The 25826-nt window shown below is 39.1% G+C and overlaps 1 protein-coding gene across 3 annotated transcripts in view; it reads left to right on the top strand.

Moving 5' to 3' along the window:
• The window catches only part of PURG (purine rich element binding protein G), a 64354-nt gene that overhangs the window by 34813 nt on the left and 3715 nt on the right, over nucleotides 1–25826 (top strand). For 2 of the 3 annotated variants that reach the window (XR_012381149.1, XM_025886261.2), the window contains exon 4: nucleotides 575–3087. The exons of the other annotated variant lie outside the window; for it this stretch is intronic. Coding sequence is in view for 1 of the 2 variants with exons in the window: in XM_025886261.2 (XP_025742046.1) it covers nucleotides 575–589 (15 nt within the window). In the remaining variant the exon portion in view is untranslated. Of the gene's footprint in view, nucleotides 1–574; nucleotides 3088–25826 lie in introns of those variants that run through there. 3 annotated transcript variants of the gene reach the window in all.

Raw genomic sequence — 25826 nt, 5'->3', positions numbered from 1 at the left:
TTTTGTTTCATGTTAGATTGTTGTTCTAAAAGATGTTGGTCCTAGTGAGATTTTTTTTTAACTGGGAAAACAAATAAACGCATGTATTACAAGTATAGAAATGGTGAATTGTAAACTTACCGTATAATAACGATTCTATTTTCAAAAATGTTTTGCTGTTAAATATATACAACATAAAATTGCTGCCATACTGTAATTGAGTACTTTTTCTTAAATGACCCTGTTATCACTATTCCAGAATTAGAAGTTGGGCAGATACATGATTGATTCATGTGTCTGCATAGATGCTTCAAGGTATATTCTTCTCTTGGTGAGTAAAAATATATTTTCCTTGGCATCAATGCATTGAGATCTGAATATACCTGTATCTATCTATTCCTATTGCACATTTCTTATACAGTCTCTTCTAATATGCCAAAATTGGCCTCCACACAACTTAAAATTGAGGGTTTGTTACATGCTTTCTAACAGAAAGGTTTTCAATGATATTCATTATGGGTTTGTACTGTGAAAATAGTGAAACTCCTTTTGAAATTTCATATATGCTAAATTTAAATTAATATTTTTTCTTTAGCTCAAATTTCCCTAAATCCAGAGAGAATATCAACCCTTTTCACTGTTGTCAAATCCAGCATAAGGAACAGCCCTATGACACTACAAAAACAGTTGAGGAATAAGGAATAAGTCTCTTATGTTACACTTCAGAATAAAGGCATTGTGTGAACGAAATGAACCGAAGTTCATCGTGAATGCAAGGCTTCTGTACTTGACATTCCTCCACCGAAGGGAAGACAAGTGTCAACACCATTGGCATCATTTTCAAACTGATCTTAAGTGGAGTATCTTCCACCACACTGGAGTACTTCTTGACTCTTACCGGGTTTTGGTTTGGGTTTGGTTTGGTTTGATTCATCGAGGCTTTCAGTTTACAAAAAAAACCATTTGTCGGCACTGAGGTAGAGAGACATAGATTTGAAAATACTTTCTTAAGAGATCATGTAACTATATAACTCAATTTCAAAAGAGGAGGAGGGATAGTTTCAACCCACTGCCTCTCACAAGAAACATGTTTTTAAATCTGTAACTGTTTTAGTGTTAACAGGGTACAAAATGTTTTTGTCCTGTATTGTACTTAAAGGTTCTCATTGATTGGTGATTGTATTGTACTGTATGAAAACAAATCATAAATTGCCTTGTATTGTTTATAATAGACCATACCACGTACTACTTCAGTTTTTATGTTCCAAGTTTTCCAGTGATGCATGTTAACAGTTAGGTCCTAAAATTCTGTGGTGCTAATCCTTCCATATCCAATGGTGCTTTTGTGGATGCTAACTGCACACATGCTGAACAAAGCTTGAAGTTTAAAACTTTCCTCCCTTCCTCTGTTTATATAAAGTAAAATGAAATAACTTGAATTTTGTCTCAAAGTATCACTGACAATCTAATAAACTGGTTTATATGTGTGATTAGTTTGGATTCTTAATTATTTTTCAGAAAGCAGATTATTTCTACTGGGCCCTTCAGTCAACCAAAAGTTGATTTTACTATGTGTTTATTTCATTATGTCATTTGTGCCCCAAATTTTGTGGTAACTCTGGGAAGTTAGATCCAGTTGGCCTAGCTTCCATAAGCAAGTCTATGTTGGATCTACAAAAACTAGACCTATCAGACGTGGAAATTAGTACATCGAGAAAACCAAAAATGTGCCATTAGGGTGCCTTTGTTTATTTCAGTATTTTATTAATAAAGTTTTATTATCTACTTGATCCATGATAACATTTGCATGGAAACAAGCATGCCTTCCGAACCTTTATTATGGCTCAAATGACATTGAAAAGGCCATTCCTGTATGCTGATATTTAAACTAAAAGTTCCACTTCACATGTCTGAAAACATGGACAGAAAAAATAAAATTGGACCTTTCCAGGACAAACTGATTCCATATGCCAAAATGGCATGGTCTTACTGGAATTTTTAATTTTAGCATCAGCACCAAGAATCACAGCATTAGGACAAGTGAGGCTGCTATCCTCATGAGGGCAGAGGTCTGCTTCTCCCACGCCAGAGATAAAGTCAGTATTAAGGCAGAACTTGCATTCTAATCTTGGTCTTTTGCCTAACCCGTGGGTAACCTTAAATTTAAAAAGAAAAGATCAAAACAAATCTATTAAGGCTCTTCAAGCAACAATCATTGATCTCAAATAGAAGATGAGCAAACCTGTCCATCTAATCTAGTGGGCCCAATGACTGAAATGACATTCCCATGCTGCTGTGGTTCTTTATTTTATAGAATGTAGGTGCCGCAATTTTGCCTCAAATAGTTATTGCATCATGTCTAACTTCTCATATCAGAAAATAAAGTTTACAGAATAGAGCCAGTATGAACACTGGGCTTGCATCTCCATGACTATCTTGAACAAATGCAGTATTTACTAAATCACAGCTTCTCCAAAGATATTTCTACTGTATATTTTTGTAATTACCTTTACAGCATTCCATTTTATGAAAACTGGCAAATAATGAATGTGCTACAAAATAATTTCAGGTCTTCTTTAATCAAAAAGAGAGAGAAAGTCGGTAGGTCTATGAATGTTTTAGAGTATCTTTACTTCTGCGGTAATATTTTGCCTGTTAAATGAAAGAAAAATTAATTCTAATTTTATGAAAGGATAAAAGGATAAATTGCTTTTGGAAAAATATTTACTTTTTAATCTACATGAAAAATCTCTGATTTTTATCGCTACAGCCACCAGTTTTATGTATTATTGTTCACCATAATGTTTGTCCCACCTAAAAAATTATTCTAACAAAATTTATCAGGTTTTTTTTGTATGAAATTATTTTAAAAACTCAGCCTTAAATAAAATGAGTACACTTTGTAAGTTTGGTTCATTTGTGAAGCTAATGTAGTCTCTCCCTCTTTAAGTTTATTATTTAAGCTTTTTAAAAATTATGTTTGTATTTAGTTTTATCAATATTATTTTGGTAAGTTGTGTTTTCTGTTCCTAAAATAATAATTTCCCTTGAAGATCTTAAGCTCAAGGTGTCATCTGTAAATCTGTAAATGAAAGCACTTTCAATAAAGATCCAGATATTCTCCATTGAGGAACATCTTTTGAAATAAATTTCATGTACATTAAAAGCCTAACCATATTCATCTTAGGGAACTGATTTTTCTCATCAGGAACTGCTTTGAGTTTGAAAATGGCCAACAATAATAGTTTTGCCCTAACTTAAAAAAAAAAAAAGCCAATCTATAACCTATCTCATTTCCGATTTGGAAATGAGATTTTTTTAAACCATTGAGGTAGGTGCATACTGAGTACTATAGTCACTTTTCTCACCCTCTAGTTTATCACTGGGGCAGTGAAAAGACTCCCAGAAAATACCTAAAAAATAAGTAATACAATTCATGCAAAAACAAATGAGTGGTAGTTCATAAGATTGAATAAAGCATATGATGCATGAGCACAACATTATACATATTCTCCCAAATTGGTCTCATAGTCTGTGAGTGGTAGCTAAAGCTTACACTTTCTGTAGAGCATAATGTTTGCCATCATAAAAGACTTAACGAAAAACGAGCTAATGAAAATATAAAGGACTCTAAATGAAAGGATTGGTCCTCAGTTTGGGGTACGTAGAAGTGCAGTTTTGTTAGTTCCTTCTGAGTAAATACACAAGAGATTCCTTTTAAACAAGATCATAAAGAAAACATCTTGAGCATCAGATTCCCAGGGAAGAAAATTAATTTAGAACAAAAAATAAAGTGTTATTCCCATTGAGTAGGACTGAAAGGAAACTGTGTTTAAGAAGTGGACTTCAAATTTTCCTTTATGTAACTCTTTAAATTATTTAATGGTAAGCATGTATTACTTTTATCATTTTAAAAATGATTTTTTAGAGGAAGGAAATAAATGCTAAATAAATTAGAATACCTGCATCAACTGGTTGCATATTCTCTTTCTAGTAGGATAGTCTCCTTATAAAATCTAATTAATGTCAGGACATTGCTTGACAAGTATAAAATCAGGTAAAAAGAAATGAGTAATATTAATGGACAGCATCATGTTATGATGGGCTCCATAAGGAAATAGAAATAATCACATTAGCTCATCAAAGCAGTCATCCCAAGAAGACTTCCAAGTCAGAGATGGAGATCACTAACACATCCTTATGTTTTGTATCTTTTTTTTATTCCATCTTTCAGTGTGAAAATATTATTGCTTACCGGTATAATTAAACCACATATTATATTTGTATCATTTTAGGCTCCTTAATGGTATAATATATTATAATTATCATTCATCATTAAGCATTAACATTATTCATATATTACAGTCATTATGTATTATATCATTATTACTAATGCAGTCATCATTATTAGTAATAATTAGCCATACTTGGCATTATCCATTCACTATCATAATATCGTTCATCATTAACAAAAGTTTCATATACAACAGATACCCCTCAGGCTGCAACCCTTCTTGATAGAGATTGTGGGAACATCCCAATTCAGCAGTAGCAACTAATGAAGGATTAAAACTCTCTTCCCTTGCCCTCATGGCAGAACGTGTCTATAGATCGTGGCATTCTTTCAATGGACCAGATACAGCTCTAGAATCTTTTTCAACTCAGCACTCCCGGCAGCCGTTACCAGTTGAATAGACTTAGTGTACAAGGTTGGCATATATGTCACTCTGCCTTTGAAGTCTCAGGAACATATAGAAGCCATCTGTGTAAGCCTGGGTCTTTTCCAAGAAGCAGATGCCACGATGGGATTGGATGGAACAATAGAGTTATTAGAGGAAATGCCATTGAGGGAAAATGGAGATGCTGATGGAAGAGCCATCACAGGGCAATACGGGTCTGTACCCTAGGAAGGAGAAGAGAGAAGAAACTAGGGAGGGAGGGAAGAAGGGAGAAAGGAAGTTACTTCTTAGACTTCAGCACAGTTCTAAGAAAGTTTCAGCTAAACGATGGGCAGTCCTTGAGCCCAAGTGACCCTTCAGAGGAGGCCAGCATTTTACAGGTATGGGCTGGCTTAGTATCTGTCACATTCAGTCACAGGCTGCGAGCAGCTAAGGCAAAGCACAACCCCAGTACCAACTCGGTGATGGATTGTAGAGCATCGCAGCTGGTCTGTGGGTCAGTTATGCTCCCCGAAGTAGGAAATCTGAGAGATACATTTTCAGGGCCACCACAGGCTTCTGTCTGCATGGCACCGATTTACAGGTCCTTCTAAGTTGGAGGAGCACCCTCTGGATGGTCCTCATGGGTCTTTCTTCCTAAGGGAAAAACTCAGAAAATAGAAGTCAGGGAATGAAGTGCCGCCCCTGTTGGTGCCCTGGATCTCAGGGTAGCAACCGGAACTTCTCCTCTTCCTCCTCCACCATCCATTCTAAACTACCCCTCACCTTGGCACGACTTGCCTTGGCAGGGCTTGCCTGGTGGTAGGACTCCAACCTTCATTCCTGAGGGATCCGATCTCTTCATAATCATCCCTTCCCGAGCTGGGGTTGCTGTCCACGTCCATTAGCAGTTACAATGGGGCAAGGAAGTACCAGGAAGCTGCCTGCCGGAGTAGATCACACACACATTCCTTCCTCCCTGCCTCCGTTGTTTAAAGCAACACTATCTCCTCCTAACGGTCAGGGTTAATTATCCCTGCCCAGTTGGTGACTCCTCTCCTAACCTGCCAAGTCCTAGGCATAAGGAGTCCCCAGTGTCCTGGCAGAAGCTATAACATGTAGTTCACTGGATACCAGCTGTGTGACTGTGTGGGGACTAGAACCTCCCAAGCTGCAAAGCTCAGCGCTTGGGGGACAGACAGGAAGCACAAACCTCCAGTGGGTCATTAGTGATGATGATAAGAGAAGCCACTCCTGCTTCCACACCCTTGATTCTTAGATGTACTCTTCCTATTGAGGGCACAGCACTATAGAGAGAGAGAGGTTCCTGGTTTAATGCGCATACTGCGTCTTGAAGGCTGGCATCCCATGCTTTCAGAGTATTGCCTCACATTGGCCCTTCTGCTCTGCCTTTAGAGAGCTGTTTCTGCTTTCCGTAAAGCTGACTGCCTCTGGAGGGTGTGAGAGTCATAGTCATATCCGAGGCCGACTCCATGCACCTCCTTCGCTGGGAAATTGATCCGCTGGTTGGATGCCTCTGTCTCTGCTACCACGTGAACATGCTCTGTCCACATGCCCATTGTCCTAGTTCTGAAGTGGCCAGTGGCAATCTGACCCATGTCCATTGGCCGAGTCATTTTGTCTACTTGGCTGTTCAGGGCTTCTTCCACGGTGGACGCCTTTGGGTGGGCATTCACTTACCTAAAATGCCTCTACCCCAGACTTTTGTGTTCCAATCTTCTAGTTCTTTTCCTTTCAGGCCCCTGACCAGAGAGCCAGGCCAATGACCACTATCCAGGAACTGTAAATATTTTCACCTCAGGCCATTTCTTCCACATAGAGTTGATAAGGTACACTGCTTGCAACTCTGTCCATTGGAAAGACTTTCCCTCTCCACTGTCTTTCAAGACTCCCCCACCCGTTTTCAGCTTGTACCCACATACCTAGCCACTTCATCCATAAGCCAAGCTCAAGCTTTTTCTTTCTCCTTCAGCTGGCTTTATGAAAACCCTCAAGTGTGAGATGGGAGAGGGATGCTGGTGCATTGGTTGAGGATGCTAAGTATAAGAACCTTGGACTACCTGTTCGGACAATATCCTCGTGATCTCTGGTCCTACCCAGGCTTGATCTTGCATGTATCAATTCCATCTCTTGGTGAACTACCCTTGGGCCCGTCCAAGTTCACGACTTGGAGGGTTCAACAGAACCCAAATAATGATGGGCAGTTCATGGTCCACAGCCTTCATCTCCACCAATACCCTAGCCCTTCAATATCTGTTTCTCAAAAAGTTTCAAATTTCCTGCCACTTGGCTTGGCCTTATTCCAGAATTGCAGGTGCCTGTACTGTGATTCTCCCACTGGGGTTTGCCAAAAGCTCTATCTTTTCCCACTGCATCCTTCTCAATACTGAGACTTCCAAAGTGGTAGGGTCTGCCCAATTGCATGACCCAAACAGCAGGGCTGCTGTACCTGCTGCAGAGCATTTCCTGCTCTGAGCCCTGCCCAAAGCTGGCAGTTTTCTAAGTCACCCAGTATGCAGGCCAGAGCAATATGCTTATCTGTGGAATGTGTTGTCTCCAGAGCCCAAAAAACCTAACCAGGGTGCTGAGCTTCCTCTATATTGTAGGGATGAAAGATGCACCCATATGTCTTTTACTTTGGAAAAGATATCCTGGCATGCTCTTGACCATTGGACCCGCTAAAAACTCACCAAAGTGGCAGGAGCCTGAATATTTGCAGGGTCTATAATGGAGCTCCCACTTTCCTCAGCCTCGTTATTCCTTCCGCTGATCACAGGGACCAGTGAGTCACGTGGTCTGCACTGCAGCCTGAGCCCGTTGCAGAATCCTTTCCTACTGAGGGCAACTCAGAAATTTCCACTTGACTGAGTGTTTCATTGCTCTTTCCAGACTTCTAAGAACTACCTTAGCAGTGAGTTTGCCCCATTCCCTGAGGTTCTTGAAAATGTTAGATCCTGAGAAAGTTAAATTCCAGGCCCCTTAACAAGCACTCTCAAAATATAGTCCAAGGTATATGCCTCTGTCTCCTGCTGGTACGTGCTAGAGAATTCTGGCTGCCTTTCTGGTGTGCAGTCTCTTTTCTTCTTTATCATTCCTAACATGTGTCCACCCAGGCTATGCTGGGACTGATCTTTAGTTTTCAGACAGGGAGGAAGTGAGGCCAGCTGCCAAGGGGAGCCTGTGTTCCTTGTGAGGGAGAGGTCTTTGCAGCATCTTCTAGGGTGACAGAGTACTGGCTCTTACCAGGGAAGGATGGGACACTTCGGCAAGCCTAAAGGAAGTGGTGGTGTTGGGGTGGGGAGGGGAATCCTGCAGAGAAAATATACTCAGGAGCACCCATCTCACGTCCTTATCCCAGCTCTCAGGGTCCCAGGGTCCCCCAGCCAGCACCTTGACCTTGGGAGAAGAGATCTGTCTTGGCTGAACATTCAAACATCTGGGGATCTCTGCAATCCTATCTGATTTTCAGTCTGTTCAACTGTGTCTGTCTCCCACACTATAAGGAGGTAAGGGCCTTTTTGTAAGCTACCAAAGAGACCCTCTGGCTCACACACTTAGCCATTAACTGCTTATTAATGTCTCCGAGCCTTTCATTATCCTCCTGTTGGCATCAATACAACTTACCAGTAATCAGCCAACTGTGCTCTCTTTGAGGACATTGTTCTTACCATAGCTTAAAAATGCCTGAATCATCACATCTGCAACAGCATTCCCACCTCAGCCGGGACATTTCCCTAGGTCACTATCAATGAAATATTTAGCACTCGAGTCACCACTTTATGCTAGGGACTGTCCTTGCCCCATCTGTCAATCAGGTTAACACCCTCTTTGCCCACTGGGGGATTAGTGGGTTGGTCCCAAATTGCAATCTTTTCTTGGATCATTCTTGGGACTAATTGTGTTAGTCCAGGTCACCTGAAAAGCAGAAGCTAAGACGGAATTAGATAAATTTAAGAGATTTACTGAGGCAAATGCTGGTGAGGGAAAATGGGGAGCTGGAAGAAGCTGGGAGATCCATCAGACCAATGCTGATCCCACCCCCGTGCAGGAAAGGAGGAACATCTTGGACTGCAGCACTGTTCTAAGTCTTGGCAAGGCCAACAGGAATCCTCAAGCCAAAGGTATCCTTCTGAGGAGTCCTGTGTCTTTGAGAAATGGACCCGCTTTGTATCCCTGCCATGTGCAGTCACTGGGAACGGTTCAGGGGAATGGGGCCTTAGCATGGACACAATGATAAAGGTCAGAGCACAGCAGCTGATGCCTTTGGTTAATTACCTTCCCTGCAGTAGGGGATCTGAGGCATGTGCTCATGGCTGCCATGCCATGCCATCACATAGAGGCATTTGTGTTCACAAAGAGCCCATCTCAGCCATTGTTGAAATGCTGATGCTTATTTGGCTCAGTTCAAGAGAGGGATGCTTTTGATCCTTACACTGAAAACTGTGGGAGAAAGATAAACCTAATTGGAGTTTGAACTGACAAAGTAATAAACTTAAGAGTAATAATAAAATACTAATGAATAGTCTTTTATTTTTTTTTAAAGATTTTATTTATTTATTTGAGAGAGAGAGAAAGAGCACGAGCCGGGGGAGGAGCAGAGAGAGAGGGAAAAGTAGATTCCATGCTGAGCGCAGAGCCCCACGCATGGCTCGATCCCAGGACCCTGAGATTGTGACCTGAACAGAAACCAAGAGTTGGATGTTCGTTCGTTCGTTTGTTTGTTTGTTTGTTTGTTTTTAACCAATGAATAAATATTTTCTTTTTTTATTATTTTTTATTATGTTCAATTAGCCAGCATATAGTACATCATTAGTTTTTGATGTAGTGTTCAACGATTCATTAGTTGCGTATAACACCCAGTGCTCATCACAACACGTGCCCTCCTTAATACCCATCACCCGGTTACCCCATCCCCCCACCCCCTCCCTTCTGTAACCCTCAGTTTATTTCCCAGAGTCCAGCGTCTCTCATGGTTTGTCTCCCTCTCTGATTTCTTCTCATTCAGTTTTCCCTCCCTTCCCCTGTGGTCTTCCACACTATTCCTTATGTTCCTCATATATGAATGAAACCATATGTTTTAACCGACTGAGCCACCCAAGTGCCCCTATATATTAAATAATTTTTATATGTATTATTTAGAAAGTAAATTTCCTCCATATTCTCACTCCTTGGAAAGAACTATTAACAGTTCAGTGATATGCATATAATGTTTTAAACAAAAATGGTATTTTACTATACTCAATTTCATTCAATATCCAAATTATGCTTTTTAACATTTCATCTTTTACTTCTTTTTTTTTTTAATTTTATTTATTTATTTGAGAGACAGAGACAGAGATAGCGAAAGAGAGCATGAGCAGGGAGGAGAGGGAGAAGCAGGCTTCCAGCCGGGCAGGGAACCCAATGCAGGGCTCGATCCCAGGACACCGGGATCATGACCTGGGCCGAAGGCAGACGCTTAACCAACTGAGCCACCCAGGCGCCCCTCATCTTTTACTTCTTGTAAGTTTTTTTAAATTGAGGTGTACGTCACACAACATAGACTTCGCTATTTTAAAGTGTACACTTCTGCCATTTTAGGATATTCACTAGGTTGCACAATCATCACCATGATCTAATTCCAGAATATTCTCATGCCCTCAAGAAGAAACCTTGTCCCTACTGGCAATTAATCCCAGTGGGCCCGGCAGTTAACCCCCACCGGCCCTGTCAGCCACTCATGTACTTGTCTATGCATTTGCCTACTGTAGACATTTCACACAAATATGATATGTGGCCTTGTAGGTCTGGCTTCTTTTTCTTAGCATAGTGTTTTCCAGGTTCATCCATGTTGCAGCATGTACCAGTGCTTCATTCCTTTGTATGCCTGAATTATATTCCATTGTGTGGATATACCATTTTTTGTTTATCCATTTATCAGTTGATGGACAATTGAGTTATTGCCACTTTTTGGCTATTATGTACAATGCTGCTATGAACATCTGTGTACAAGTTTTTAAGTGAACATATGTTTTCAATTCTCTTTGATGTATACACCGAGGAGTAGAATATTTGGGTCATAGTTTAATTCTGTATTTAATTTTTTGAGGACTGTTGCCCACACTGGCTATACCTTCTCACCAGAAAGCAAATTACTTTTATTTATTTATTTATTTATTTATTTATTTATTTATTTATTTATGTATGTATGTATGTATTTTGAGAGAGAGAGAGCACCAGCAAGAGGGGCAGAGGGAGAGAGAGAGGGAATCTCAAGCAGAGTCTGCGCTGAGCTTGGATCCCCATGTGGGGTCAAATCTCATGACCCTGAGATCATGACCTGAGCTAAAACCAAGAGTCAGATGCTTAACCAACTGTGCCACCCAGGTGCCCTAAACAAATTACTTCTTATACTTCAAATATCTTAGGCATCTTTCTGTGCATAGAGATTAATAAAATTATTTTAACAGCTATTTAGTAGGCCATTACAAGAGGGCATCAAAATTTATTTAATCTCCTGGTAATGGACATTGCGTTGTTCTCAGTTTTTTACAATTTCTGCAGAGAGCTGTATTACATTTTACACATATCTTAACAAGTAAAGTTACTTGGTCAAAAGAGATACTTGTTCTAATTCTTTTATTGAGACATAAGTGGCATACAATACACTGTACCCATTTCAAATACACAGCCTGTTACGTTCTGATTATGTATACAACCATGAAATCCTCACTACAATCAAAATAAGAAACATATATGTCACCTGCAAAGTTTCCTTCCCTCTCTCACACCCATCCCCATCTTTACCCCTAACCCCAGGCAAACAATGACCTATTTTCCATCAATATAGTTAAGTTTGCATTTTCTAGAATTTTATATAACTGAGTCATACAGTATACACTCCTTTTTGTCTGGCTTCATTTACTCAGCATAATTTTTTTTTAAGTAATCCAAATGGTGTGTAACAATAGTTAATTCCTTTTTATTGCTAAATAGTATTCCATTGTATGGACATAGTATAATTTTAAATGTATCAATCGCCTGATGGACATTTGATTTGTTTCCAACATCTGGCTATTAAAATAAAGCTGCTATGAAAAGCTGTGTTCAGGTATTGTTATACACGTTTGCTTTCATTTTTCTTTAGCAATGGAATGGAATGACCAGATCATGGTGAGTATATGTTTAACTTTTTAAGAAACTGCCAAAATGTTCTCCAGAGTGTTTGTTCCATTTTACACTCCTTCACATCCTTGTCAATCCTTGGTATGGTCAGTTTTTCTCATTTTTGCCATTTGAATAGGTATGTAAGGGTAATTCATGTGGTTTAATTTGCTTTTCCCTAATGCCTACTGATGTTGTATATCTTTTCGTATGCTTATTTACTATCTACATTTCTTCTTAAGTGAAGTTGCAAATCTTTGCCTGTTTATTTACAATTTTTGTATTGCCTTGTTTGAATTTTCAGTGTTCTTTATACAAGTCCTTTATCAGCTATATGACTTGCAAACATTTTCTCCCATTCTGTGGCTAGTCTTTTCATTCTCTTAGCAGTGCCTTTCAAAGACATTGAAGCTTTTAATTTTGATAAAGTTCAATGTATCAGTTTTTTTCTTGTAAATTGTTCCTTTGGTACCATTTCAAAGAACTCTATGCCTAATTCAAGGTCACAAAGATTTTCTTCAGTGTTTTCTTTCAGAAGTTGTATAATTTTATGTATCATATTCAGGTTTATGATCCATTTTGAGTCCATTTTTGTACATGCTGTAAGATATGGATCTAATGTCATTGTGTTATGGTAGAATATTCAGTGGTTTTATCACCATTTTTTGCTAAGACTGTTCTTTTCCACTGATTTATCCTCACATCTTTGTTGAAAAATCAGTTGCCCCCTTATGGTGGGTCTATTTCTGAACTCTGTACTGTTCCATTGTTATACGTATCTATCTTGGTGCCAATACCACACTATCTTGATTAAGAAGTCTTGAAATCAGGAAGTGTTAGTTTCTCAACTTTCATATTCTTTATAAAGCAGTTTTACTATTCTAGTTTCTCTGCATTTCCAAATGATTTTGAGAATCAGTTTTCTCAATTTCTGCAGTAAAGCCTACTGGGATTTTGATGGGATTGCATTCAATTGATATACAAGTTTTGAAAGAAGTGGCATTATAACAATAATAATACTGAGTCTTCCAACCATCTATTACATTCTTCTTTAATATCTCTCATGAATTGTAGTTTTAAATGTACAAGTCTTGCACATCTTTTTTCAAATTTATTAAGTATTTCATAATTTTTATATTATTAAAAATCATGTTATTTTTGTAATTTTGTAATTTGTTACTTATTGTTCATTCCTAGTCTATAAAAATACAACTGATATTTGTATATTTTATATACAACTGATTTTTATATTTTATATTTTATATCCTGCCAAAACCTATATATCTATATATGCATATGTATTATTGGACTACATATATTTAATAGTTAGCAGGATACTCTACTTGATTCTTTGGTCTGTAGGATAACATTTACTAAAGGGATGCTTGGGTGGCTCAGTGGGTTGGGTATTTGACTCTTGATCTTGGCTCAGATCTTGACCTCAGGGTCGTGAGTTTGAGTCCTGTGTTGGGCTCCACACTGGGCATGGAGTCTACTTTAAAAAAAAATTTGGGGGGGGGAAGGCAAGTTCCATATCTCTGAAACTACCCCCCCCCAAGCAAAGATAGTAAATCAAAAATAATATCATATTTCAGGGAGGAATGGCAGAAATTAATTCTCCCCTTAAAGACCTAAATGATGCAGGGATTAGCGGCCCACATCATACATCTTTTTAATTCTCCAATCTGGCTCCTTCCAAAACAGAATCATGGAAGATGGCATGAATTACCTCAAACTCAACAAAATACTGGCCCAAATTGCACCTGCAGTGTCAGATGTGGTATCTTTGTTGGAGCACACTTAACACTGCCTCTGGTACATAGTATGTGACCATTCAGCCGTCAGATTCATTCTTTGTCATCTCTATCAGAAAGTTCACATTGACTTAGGCCACACTGACTTAGGCCAGACAATAGTATGCATTTACTGTCTTATTAGAGGACTATGCTAACCATTTCACTCTCTGTCAAAATACAGCCCAGAGGGAATTGAAACATTTGAGATTGAGCACAAGCCAGGGCAAAGGGCAAAAGTAAACGACACAAGCAGTTGCCCCAGACTCCAATGTCATTCACCACGATTGCACCATCGTCAGTCCCACAGCTCACAGCTAGGGCTACATAGGGGGACCTTTGTGAACAGCTCACAGAGAAGGAAAAAGACAGGTTTGGTTCATGGAAGATTTGGCTCAGTATGTGGGTACAAGTCAGAAACGGACTGTGGCCATACTACATATCCCCTCAGGGATGGCTCTGAAGATCAGTGGTGAAGGGAAGTCTTCCCCATGGGCAGAGTTTCACTTGGAGCACTTCATTCACCTTGTGTGAAGGGAAAGTGGCCCAAGGAAAGACTGTATAGTCTCACGGACATGGACATGTGGTTTGACTGTTTGGTCAAGAGCTTAAAATGAGAAGGCTTGGAGCACTGAGGATAGGGAGGTCTGGGGAAGAAGCTTATGGATGGACATACGAGAATAGGCAAGAAGTGTGGAGATCTTTGTATTTTTTATTCATATCCGCCAGAGAATATTAATCAAGGGAGAGGACCTAAGAAACCAAGTCGCTAGAACAACCCACACACAAATCTCAGAGTCTCAGAGCCTTTTTCCCAAAGGAACTTACCTATGGCAAATACACAGTCTTTGGTTCTTTATCTGATTATATTCTGTACCAAACAGTGCATTTTCTCCCAAAATCATAATTTTGATATCAGAAGAGTGTCCATATTTTTCATTTGTATATAGTAGGGTACCATTTGTACAAAGACAGGGAAACTATTATAGGGGCGCCTGGGTGGGTCAGTCAGTTAAGCATCTGCCTTCGGCTGGGGTCATGATCCCAGGGTCCCAGGATTGAGCCCCACATCGGGCTCCCTGTTCGGGTGGGAAACCTGCTTCTCCCTCTCCCACTCCCCCTGCTTGTGTTCCTCTCTCCCTCTCTCTCTCTGTCAAATAAATAAATAAAATCTTTTTAAAAAATTCAATATATATATATATATAATATACTCACAGTTGCTTTCATAAACAGAAAATATTCCTGGAAGGACATACCAGAAACAATGGACAATTGGTGCCTTAGGGAAGCAGAATTGTGTGATAGATTAAAAAGGAGCCCTTCTTACTGCACACACTCTTACTTTTCCTGAAACCATGCACAATGAACTTCAAAATAAATTAGAAAAAGTAAATTTGACCAAAAAAGAAAATTCTAAAAGAATGAGTCACTTTTTCAGACAAAATTTCTTTGTCCTCTTTCCTCATCTATAATTCCATACTCACAGAAGTTGCCACAAAAGCCCTTATCCATCCAGCTTCAGGATCTTCAAAATTAGTTTCAGACAAACTCCATTTACACAAGCTCTTCGATCCCCCTAGTTACTTCCTTTCCGTATCTATTCTTTGTCATCTAGTAAAAAGCTTTCTTTTTTCCGATGCAATCTCACTGATCTCCCCAGGTTCTCCAGGTTCTTCATTTATTTGTTTTTCAGGTTCTTCATTTATTTGTTTTTCCACTTTGACCATTATCCTCATGAACTTAGACCAGTAATAACCGAAGCTTCTTCCTCCCAAGAGGTGAGCGGAGAGATTAGAAACAAATTAAAATCTAATATATTTTATTTTCTCATTATAATATCTCCTTCTTAGGATTGCTATTAATTTTAATGTCTTGGTTTAAGAGAGTATCTCCAGTACCTAAGACAGGACCTGGCACATGATTGATGCTTATAATTTATTGAGTTAAATGAAAGAATGAAATTAGTAAATAAACAATACACTCTGTTCAGAGGTCAGCTCATTTTTTTCTATGCAACTTTAAAATAAATGTTGCCACAGGAAGTCTGTAGCCCCAGTATCTGTGCTTGCAAGTCCCCTAAATGTGATCTGGAGATACCCTACTCCTGGCTGGAGACACATGTTGTTAGATGCTTCCCACTATGGGGATATTTTTGTTTGTTCTGTTTTTGTTTTACCAGATCATCTGTTTATGCTAAAAGAATATAACTTAGGAACAGCTAGATGGAGGAGATAGATACACAGGGCAAGGTATGGAGAAGGGGGCCAGGGCCACGGGGCACGGTGGTGGAGACCTGTCATGCCCTCTCTGGGCGCCCCATTCTTGCAGCACCTCCAAGTGTCCACCAAACCCGAAGCTCTCTGAACCCCGACCTTTGGGGGTTTCATGGAAACTTCATCACATGGGCACCATTGATTAAAGCATTGGCCATTAGTGATTGAACGCAATCTCTAGCCTCTCTCGGCAGGGGTGGTTCCCCTGGCAACCGGCCCCCAGCCACAGGGGCTTTCCAAAAGTCAGGTCATTAACATAAACTCAGGTGTAGTTAAAAGGAACTTGTTAGGAATAACCAAAGACACCTTTATCACTTGTATTCTCACGCTCTTTTCACTTAGGAAATGTCAAGGGTTTTAGGAGCACTTAGGAGCCAGGAATGAGACAAAGACCAACACCATAGTGATATTTAATGATACTGCAGAGGTAGCTTGCTGTGCTTCGTGATTTCTCTGAATTCTCTCATCTCTCTGTGTCCCATTGCTGTTGCTGTTAAAAGCGTTTTGGCTTGGTGTCCGTGCGCTCCATGCCTCTCTCAAATCAGCTCGAAGGCTAGGGCTGCTAAATTGGAAAATGTCCTTGTCTCTCAGGACACTACTTCTACAACTGCTTGATTTGTAGGTCTCAAAGCAGAAGCGTGAAAATTTTTAAATTTCCTCACAGTTCTCAAAGGAGGCCGGAGAGTGAAAGAAACACCAACATCCACGGCACAGATTGGGTATTCTTTCCTCCAGACTAACAAAGTGGAGGTACTAACAGAAACTGGATCATCTGCTTTCTCCATTCTGTCCTTTCGTTTCTGCCCAGTAAGCAAAGGTCTAAGTACTGAAAATCACTAATTATATTCTGAATCCCTCATATAGCAGTAGCAATTATGTATTAGTGAAGAGCTTCAGGCTGAAGACTGCTTTCTACTTAGCAGAGAACACCCTCTCCTACTTATTCAGAAACTACTATATCATTTATTTATCACATACCCACCATATGCTAGACACTATGTTATTATAAGTGACTTCCTTTAATGTATCTTTGTGTGTGTGTGTGTGTGTGTGCATTTCTTCATTCATTACAGGAGAAGAAAAATCTGGTAGCAGGAGAAAAAAAAATGTAACAGGGATTTATCCCTCTTGACTTGCTGGGGTCCTCAGCAATGAGGACAAAGGAAATGAAGGGTTCGTGTAATCAGCTTTGATTTTCTACAGATGGAGCATTGTTATTTAAATATAATTTCTTTCTTTATGTTGTAGTTCCTGGTTTTAAAAGAGGGTTTCATGGTTGAGCTAAAACTAGATACACAGCATCGGTCATTGAAACTCTCACTTGTTAATTATACGAGAAAACATTGCACCCTGTGTATGGATTTGAAATCACTGGCCAAATTCCAACTTTGTGAAAGATGCGGTATAAACAGAAGTATGTCTCACCACCAAGTAACCCGAATGCAACTATGTGATTCTGCTATGTCAGTACTTGAAGTGATACATACTTCTACATGCAAATTTACTGCGTCTTAAAGGGAAATAAGAGGGTTGCTCACCAAAATCCCTACAATCTAATTTTAGGACATTTTCCTCCTTTATAAAAGAAACCCCATACCCATTTGCTGTCAACCCCCATCCTTCCCCCATTCCCCACTCTGATCACTTCCCTGCCTTAGGCAACAGTTACCTTACTTTCTGTCTCTACTGATTTTCCTATTCTGGACATTTCATATAAATGGAATCAAGGCTCATCCATGTTGTAGCATGAGTCAGTACTTCATTTATAAAGAAGGTTTTTTTAATATCCAAAAATCAAGTAAACTCTTTGTGAGGTAATGAATAAGGTATATGGAAGAGAAACACATAATTCAGTTATGTACCAAATATCTTATTTTGATCGTGTCAAGGTCAGGATTTTTAATTTGCACATTTTGATAGACAGCTGTGTAGGTTCAGAAAATGATAATTAAAGAGAAAGACTAAAATAAGACATGTTTTATACATTAAATTCGGTGATGTATTTCTCCACTTTTGAAAATTCACAGGTATTATGGAAAGATGATGGTTTAATACATTCACAAAGAAAAAAATCTGAAGGGTTGAAGAAAATGGGTACTTGAAAACTGACAAAGAGATTGCTTTTCTTTAATCAAATTCCAAACAGAGGTCTGAAAACTCATTTTAGGGTAAGAATATTCAGTTGCCTCATAAATAAAGCAAGGTCACGGGTTTTCCATTGTGTAAAGGGAACATGAAAAATATCATGCCTATTGTCAGCTGCCCTTAGGGCCCCAGACAAGAATAATATCTTTCAGCAATTCACCCCTCATTCTTCTCAATTTTTCATAGATCCCTTCACAGTTCTTTGTTCTAACCTTCCTTTGACTTTCGGTTACCTTCTTGCCCTGTTCCTGATCTGCTTTCCTATGTCAGATGCATTTGCATGGAGAAAGATAACACAAGTCACAGGGCACAAAAATGCCCAAGTGACCTTTTCTTCTCCAGAAGCCTAAAGTGACAACCTCATCATTGTGGGTTTGCCCAGGCTCCACACGAGGCCAGCTGAGCCTTGATTAAGGCTTCAACAAATCAGGATGCCAATCACAAATAAAAATTAAATAAGCCTATGTTTAATATTTTCAAAACTCCTCTGATAGCTATGGTGGTATAAATTTTTAAAATAATTGGACTGACTGACACTTATTGTATAAGTTAGTATTGCTTTTATTTTGTACCACACAATGGTGAGGTGTTGCCAACTGATCTCAGCCACTTTAGTATGCACAACACTTACGTTCTTTTGGAAAGATGACAGTAGCCACCTAAGAAGTTTGCCTGGAATAAAGATTAGCACTCCCCCACAAACTTGGCCCCTGGCTATGAAGAAAGGAGCCTGCGGACGACATTCTGCCAACACACACACATTCACCATCTAACCATTGACTAAGCAGGCAAGCACAAAAGCCATTCATACCGCTTGTTCTGAGCTCAAAAGAAATTCCTGCTTGCCTGCTTTTCTTTTCTTTCCTTCCTTCCTTCCTTCCTTCCTTCCTTCCTTCCTTCCTTCCTTCCTCCCTTTCTTCTTTCCTACCTCTCTCTCTCTCTCTCTCTTGTTTCTTTTGTCCAGGTGCTCTAACCACTCTAGGCAGGCACGGCAGGACATAACACAAGAATCCTCTGAGCCTAAGGTTACACACCGAAGAAATACACACTATAGGAATCTGTTGATTTTTATATCCTATATGTGCAAGCGTGGGGAGTGTCTCTGAAACATCTCACAAATCAATACATAGATTTATATCAAACTGTTAATGTCTCTCTCTCCTGATAGAAGTATCACTTTGGTTATCAACAATTCATTAAAAACTGTTGGAAACTTAGAATCCCTTTTCTTAAATCGTGTTAAATTTCATAAGTGGTATGCAAACAAAATTTGTGTTATGAAAATCTGGTTTCAGGCCACTTTTTTAAAGTGTAGATCCTCTCCTGTCCTATTCACAGTCCTGAACTACCATGAAGACTAACTCCCTCATTCACTTTTTAAAGACAATCCCCCCCAGAGGGCAGAGCATTACTGGCAGGGGGAACAAGGGCAAAGACCTGCAGGCAGGACTGTACCTGGCAAGTTGAAGGAAGAGGAGGGAAGTCAGGGCAGTCGGCAAGAGTGAACGAGAGAATAGATAAGATCCGAGTGTTGAGGGGTAGAGGAGACGGATCGTGCAGTGGTGTGTAGACCGTCTTAAGGACTTTGACTCCGAGTGAGATGAGAAGCTACCGGAGCATTTTAAGCATGTGAGTGCCACGATCTGACACACATTTTCATAGAACCAAACAAGCCACAGAGGGCAAGGTGGAAGCAAAGAAAACCGTTAGGAGGCTTTTGGAGTGACCCAGGCAAGAGATGACAGTGGGTTGAACCAGGTAGCAGTGAAGACAGTGGGAAATGGAGGGAGGATAAGTATGTCTGGAAGATAGAGCCAACAGGGTTTGGATCCTGTATGTGAGATACGAGAGAAAAGGGGGACCCAGTTGTCTAAAAGGTGAATCCCTTCCAAAAAAGAGATAATATATCTTTAAAACCATATTGCAATTTTACATGTCATGTGTGTGAACTACAGCAACATAGTACCTTTGCATTTGGCATTCTAAAGCCTTCTCATATTTATCTCCTTTTTCTTCATGTATCTTTGTCAGGTAACCCAAGAATCTCTGCTACTATATTATGTAAACATACATATGCATATATAAAATACCTCTGCCTATCCATATGTAAAACACCGAAGCAATAAGCTGGCTTCCTCAAATTTATGTGACACATTATTTCTTACTCTCATTCCAAACATTTTTTTTCTTTTCATCCCCATGCCCAGCCACATCACCATTATCATCCGCGTGCTATGAAAGCTTACATGAATGGATGGGTATCACTTTCAACTTTTAAGAACTTTCAGACATGAAAAGTGTCTCCTGCTGTCCCTTCAAAATGAGGTGACTGTGGTGTAAAAGTTTTCAAAAGATGATTAGTCAGGAAAAAATTTATTTCAATCTAACACATTTTTGGCCAATTATTATTAGGCTTTTAATATCAAGTCATGTAATTTTGTAGACATTTGCAAGTTAAATTTTCACAAGGTTGAGCTCTTTTCTGGCATGTTTTACACATCTTTAAAGCTCACCAACCCTGTTCATGTTCCAGCTCTGCTGTATATTAGCTGTACGATCTCGGACATTTTTTCATTGTATAATGAAGACAATAATAGTGCCTACTTCATTAGATTATTGGGGATTAAATGACGTGCAGAATAATGTATGGCACATTGTAAACACTAAAAAAATAATATCTTCAGGGGCACCTGGGTGGCTCAGTCGTTAACCGTCTGCCTTCGGCTCACGTCATGGTCCCAGGGTCCTGGGATCGAGCCCCGCATCGGGCTCCCTGCTCAGCGGGGAAGCCTGCTTCTCCCTCTCCCACTCCCCCTGCTTGTGTTCCCTCTCTGGCTGTGTCTCTCTCTGTCAAATAAATAAATAAAATCTTTAAATAATAATAAGAATAATAATATCTTCAGCCACCACCACTGCCATCATCATCATCATCAGGCTACCAGAGTCTGTTAGTTGGTAAGTCTTAAAATCTTAACTTGTTTCCACCCAGTGCAAAAACAACCATTCGTTGCAGTCAGTTCATTAAAAATATCACTCCACCTAGTACAGACAAAACACCAGTTGTCTCTTTGATTTTTTTCCTCCACTTTCAGCTGATTGTTTTTGGCATCACAGAGGAACAGACAACGGAAAGAAACTTTGCTTTTCCATCTAGCTGGTGTCTTTTTCCTTTGGGAAAATTGCTGCCGAAGGAATAGTCACTTAAACAGCAAGGGATGGCTCTTCTCTTTCAGGGCAATCCCTTCTTGTTCTAGACATTATCAGCCCGCTGGTTAGGTAGCAACAGAAACAGGTCAGTGCAAGTGCTTAGCATTTGTATTTGAGGCTTTCTCTCTCCCTCTCATCACCAACCTGTAGAAAGTTGTCTGAACAAAGCAAATTCATTCACTGCAAAAATGAAACAAAAAAAAAAACTTCAAGCTTGAATTTCTGCCCATTTTTACCATAAAAGGATGATTTCAAACAAAATTCCCTTTCTCTACCAAGATAAAGCAAATTTGTTTTGCCCTTTGCCCTGTATGTTCTATGGATTTCTTACACAAAATTCAAGCAATATCTTCCATCTGTCTTTTCAGGTTTAAGAAAGCCACTCATCTTATAAATAATGTTCCATGGTGGGGAGAGGAAAAAAGGACCATTCTGAATGATGATTACTTTAATCCCAAACATGAGCTTCTGGACCAGAAAACATTAAAATACTTTAAGAAGTATCACCTTAGGTCTTTATTCCTCACTTCTCCGTATCTTTTCCCCAAAAGCAAAATCTTAGGTCGACAAACTTCTCACCTGGAAATTGTTCATTCACAGTATTTTCATCTTGTTTTCAGGTTAAATGTTGACTTCTCACCACTGTATCCCTGGCACCTAGCACATAAGTAACCATTACCTGAAAATAATAATGCCGAATGATTTATTTTTTTAACTTTTATTTTAAAAAAATGCCCAACTTTAAAAAAAAAGCTCGACTTTGTTTTTTTTTTACTTTTTTTTTTTTTTACTTTTGTTTTTTTTTACTTTTGTTCTTCCAAGTTTTTATTTAAATTCCAGTTAGTTAACATATAGTGTAATATTAGTTTCAGGGGTAGAATTTAAGCGTTTCATCACTTCCCTACAACACCCTGTGCTCATCACTCCAAGTGCGCTCCTTAACCCATCGCCCATTTAACCTGTTCTCCCAGCCACGCCCCCTCCAGCAACCCTCAGTTTGTTCTCTCTAACTAAGAGTCTGTGCTAGGGTTTGCCTCACTCTTTCTTCCCCCCCATGTGCATCTGTCTTGTCTCTTAAATTCCACGTATGAGTGAAATCATACAGTATTTGTCTTTTCTCTGACTGACTTATTTCATTTAACATTATACTCTCTAGCTCCATTTATGTCATTGCAAATGGCAGGATTTCATTCTTTTTCATGGCCAAGTAATATTCCATTATATATATTTTATATATATAACATATACTTTTATATATATATAATATTTACATACACCCCACATCTTCATCAATCAATGGACATTTGGGCTTTTTTTCATAATTTGGCTATTGTTGATAATGCTGCCATAAACATCAGGGTACATGTATCTCTTCGACTGAAATCGGTATTTTTGTATCCTTTGGGTAAACACCTAGTAATGCAATTGCTGGGTCATAGGGTAGTTCTATTTTTAACTTTGTTTTTTGTTTGTTTGTTTTGGTTTTTTGTTTCCGAGTAGGCTCCATGCCCAGTGTGGAGCCCAATGTGGGGCTTGAGATCAAGATCTGAGCTGAGATCAAGAGTCGAACGCTTAACCAACTGAACCACCGAGGCACCCCTCTATTTTTAACTTTGTGAGGAACCTCTGTACAGTTTTCCACAGTGGCTGCACCAGTTTGCATTCCCATCAACAGTGTAAGAGGGGTCCCTTTCTCTGCATCCTCACCAACATATGTTGTTTCCTGTGTTAATTTTAGCCATTCTGACAGGTGTGAGGTGATATCCAATTACAGTTTTAATTTATACTTCCCTGATGATCAGTGATATTGAGCATCTTTTCATGTGTCTGTGGGCCATCTGTATGTCTTCTTGGAAAAAAATATTTATTCATGTCTTCTGCTCATTTTTTAACTGGATTATTTGGTTTTTTGGATGTTGAGTTTTATAAGTTCTTTACATATTTTAGATACTAACTCTTTATCGGATATGTCATTTGCAAATATCTTCTCCCATTCCAAAGGTTGCCTTTTAGTTTTGTTGATTGTTTCCTTCACTGTGCAGACGCTTTTTATCTTGATTTCTTTTTTTTAAAGATAAGTACAATGTAGGCATATAATCAAAAAAGAATTCTTAGAAAAATCACTCCACTTGAGGATTTAAAAGTAGACAATGCAATCTTGCAAATTACTATTCTTCTACTTGCTCAGGCGAAGTGGTGATTTATTAAAGACAAATATAAAAAGATCAATTAGTACCTATGTTAAGCACTTGGTAAAATCAGAGAGGATACCCTTTCTGGGCTAGGCCAAACTTTGGTTCTTTTAAATAAATTATAAAAAAAAGTTTTGGGTGCCTGGGTGGCTCAGTCGTTAAGCATCTGCCTTCAGCTCAGGTCATGGTTCCAGGGTCCTGGGTTCGAGCCCCACATTGGGCCCCTGCTTGGCGGGAAGCCTGCTTGTCCCTCTCCCACCCCTGCTGCTTGTGTTCCCTATCTATGTCTCTGTCAAATAAATAAATAAAATCTTTTTTAAAAAAGTTTTAAAACACCAAAAGACTCAGAGACCAATAAAAAGAATTTTTAACACCTGCTAATTGTCTAACCAAAACAGAATTAAACAACTCTCAAGTGTTGTCACACCAGTTTCAGCCTTCTGTTTTTGGGAGTTCTTCCTTTCTTCCTAAGTTTAATCAGATGTAGCCCTCCCCACAACTCAACAAAAAGGCAAACACAATGGTTCTCACCTGCCGTGGTTTTCCTCTACTACAAGGGGAGAAAGCATCTGGCCCTTTGTAAAACTTCTAAATGCAGGGGCACCTGGCTGGTTCATTTGGCGGAACATGTGACTCTTGATCTCGGAGTTGTAAGTTTAAGCCCCACCTGGGGTGTAGAGATTGTTTAAAAATACAATCTTTTTTTTTTTTTAAAGATTTTATTTATTTATTTGAGAGAGAGAGCACACGAGAGGGGGGAGGGTCAGAGAGAGAAGCGGACTCCCTGCCGAGAAGGGAGCCCGATGTGGGACTCGATCCCAGGACTCCAGGATCATGACCTGAGCCGAAGGCGGTTGCTTAACCAACTGAGCCACCCAGGCGCCCTAAAAATACAATCTTAAAAAAAAAAAGCTGATGCAGAAAAGATGGGCAACAATGACATCTGATTGTATTTCTATTACAGTTAAGAAGGGTTAAGAAGGGTGCAGTGGATGGGTCCCTCTCTATTCTTTAGTACTAATATTCTTATTTCTGTTAGTTCAAATATTAGTACAATATTAATATAGTTCAGTTTATACTAATATTAGCACAAATATTAATGATTTCCCAAAGGAACTTGGCAAACCTCACACATTCCATTTGTGGTGATAATGCAAATTTTTTTTCCAAGAAGAGTGCACACAGATCTTGATGAGACTTGCTTAAGAAAACTAGTCAACAGTCACAGTTTCGTATTTCTATTTTTTTTCCCAAAAGAGAAGGGGAAATGAATGTATAATGAGTATCAATAAGCTCAGGACTAAAAAGTAATTTTACCAAAGGTCTTCTAGAATAGAACTCCAATATTTAAATAAAATCTTTACATTAAAAAACATGTTAACTGACTTTATGTAAATAGATTTACTTTCTAAGTGCTGCTAGGGTCATTCCTATTTAAGGGGGTCTGTGGAACATTTTTTTGAAATTGAAGAATTCCTTTGTGATATGAATCTTATTAACTGAACAACTTGGGTGTATATTGAATTTTTTTGGTAGAGAATTCATCAACGGATAAGTGAATTGTGGTTCACTATAGAATGGTCAGTATGTTGAATGTAATACTATTCAGCAATGAAATGGACCAAATTACATCATTGCAGCTATTCCCCAAAGACCATTATGACAATTTGACCACCAAAAAAACCCATAAACATCCATGGATCCAAACTTGTCCCAGGAAATGGCTGGCCACAGAATACCCTCCATCTCACACTGAACACTCCTTCCTCTTTTGAAATATCCCCAAACTGCTCACATTCCCCCTTGCAGGGTACCAACGACTACAAAATACTTGAAAACCAATTAGAAAGTCTCCCTGCTCCTCCAAATCCCACCTTAATAGAAAACTTCCCAGTCAGGGACTGTTCAGTATTTCCTCTTTTTTGCTCCCTAAAACTTACTTTCCCTTCTAATATATCTGAATCCCTGCTGAAGCAAAATGATGACAGATGGGCTCCCTTGCCAAGAGTAAATGAATAAACGTCTTTGTTGATTTTGCCTCAGATTTAGTTTTATCTTTGACATGATATACACAAGAACATGGATGAATCTCAAAAACCTGAAGTTGCTTGAAAGAATCCAGACACTGTATGATTCCATTTATATAAAATTCTGGAGTAGGCAAAACTAAGCTATGATGATAGAAATCAGCTTAGTGGTTGTCACTGGGAGTGGAATTGACTGGAAAAGTCCCGAAGGATCTTTCTGAAATGATGGAAATGTTCTATATCTTGATTGGGGTGGTACTTACACTGATATATATGTTTTTCAAAGTTCATTGATCTATACACTTAGAGCTTGTTCATTTTATTGTTTGTGAATTGTACCTCAATTTAAAAAAATGAGAATGTCTGATTTGGAAGAGCCAGAGAATAC

The sequence above is a fragment of the Callorhinus ursinus genome, unplaced genomic scaffold, assembly GCF_003265705.2.
Source record: "Callorhinus ursinus isolate GAN/ISIS: 27379988/994484 unplaced genomic scaffold, GSC_fseal_2.0 scaffold17, whole genome shotgun sequence".
In the NCBI taxonomy this organism is placed as follows: Eukaryota; Metazoa; Chordata; class Mammalia; order Carnivora; family Otariidae; genus Callorhinus; species Callorhinus ursinus.
The sequence above is the reverse complement of the archived record's forward strand: the minus strand, read 5'-3'. Positions and strand labels throughout refer to the sequence as shown.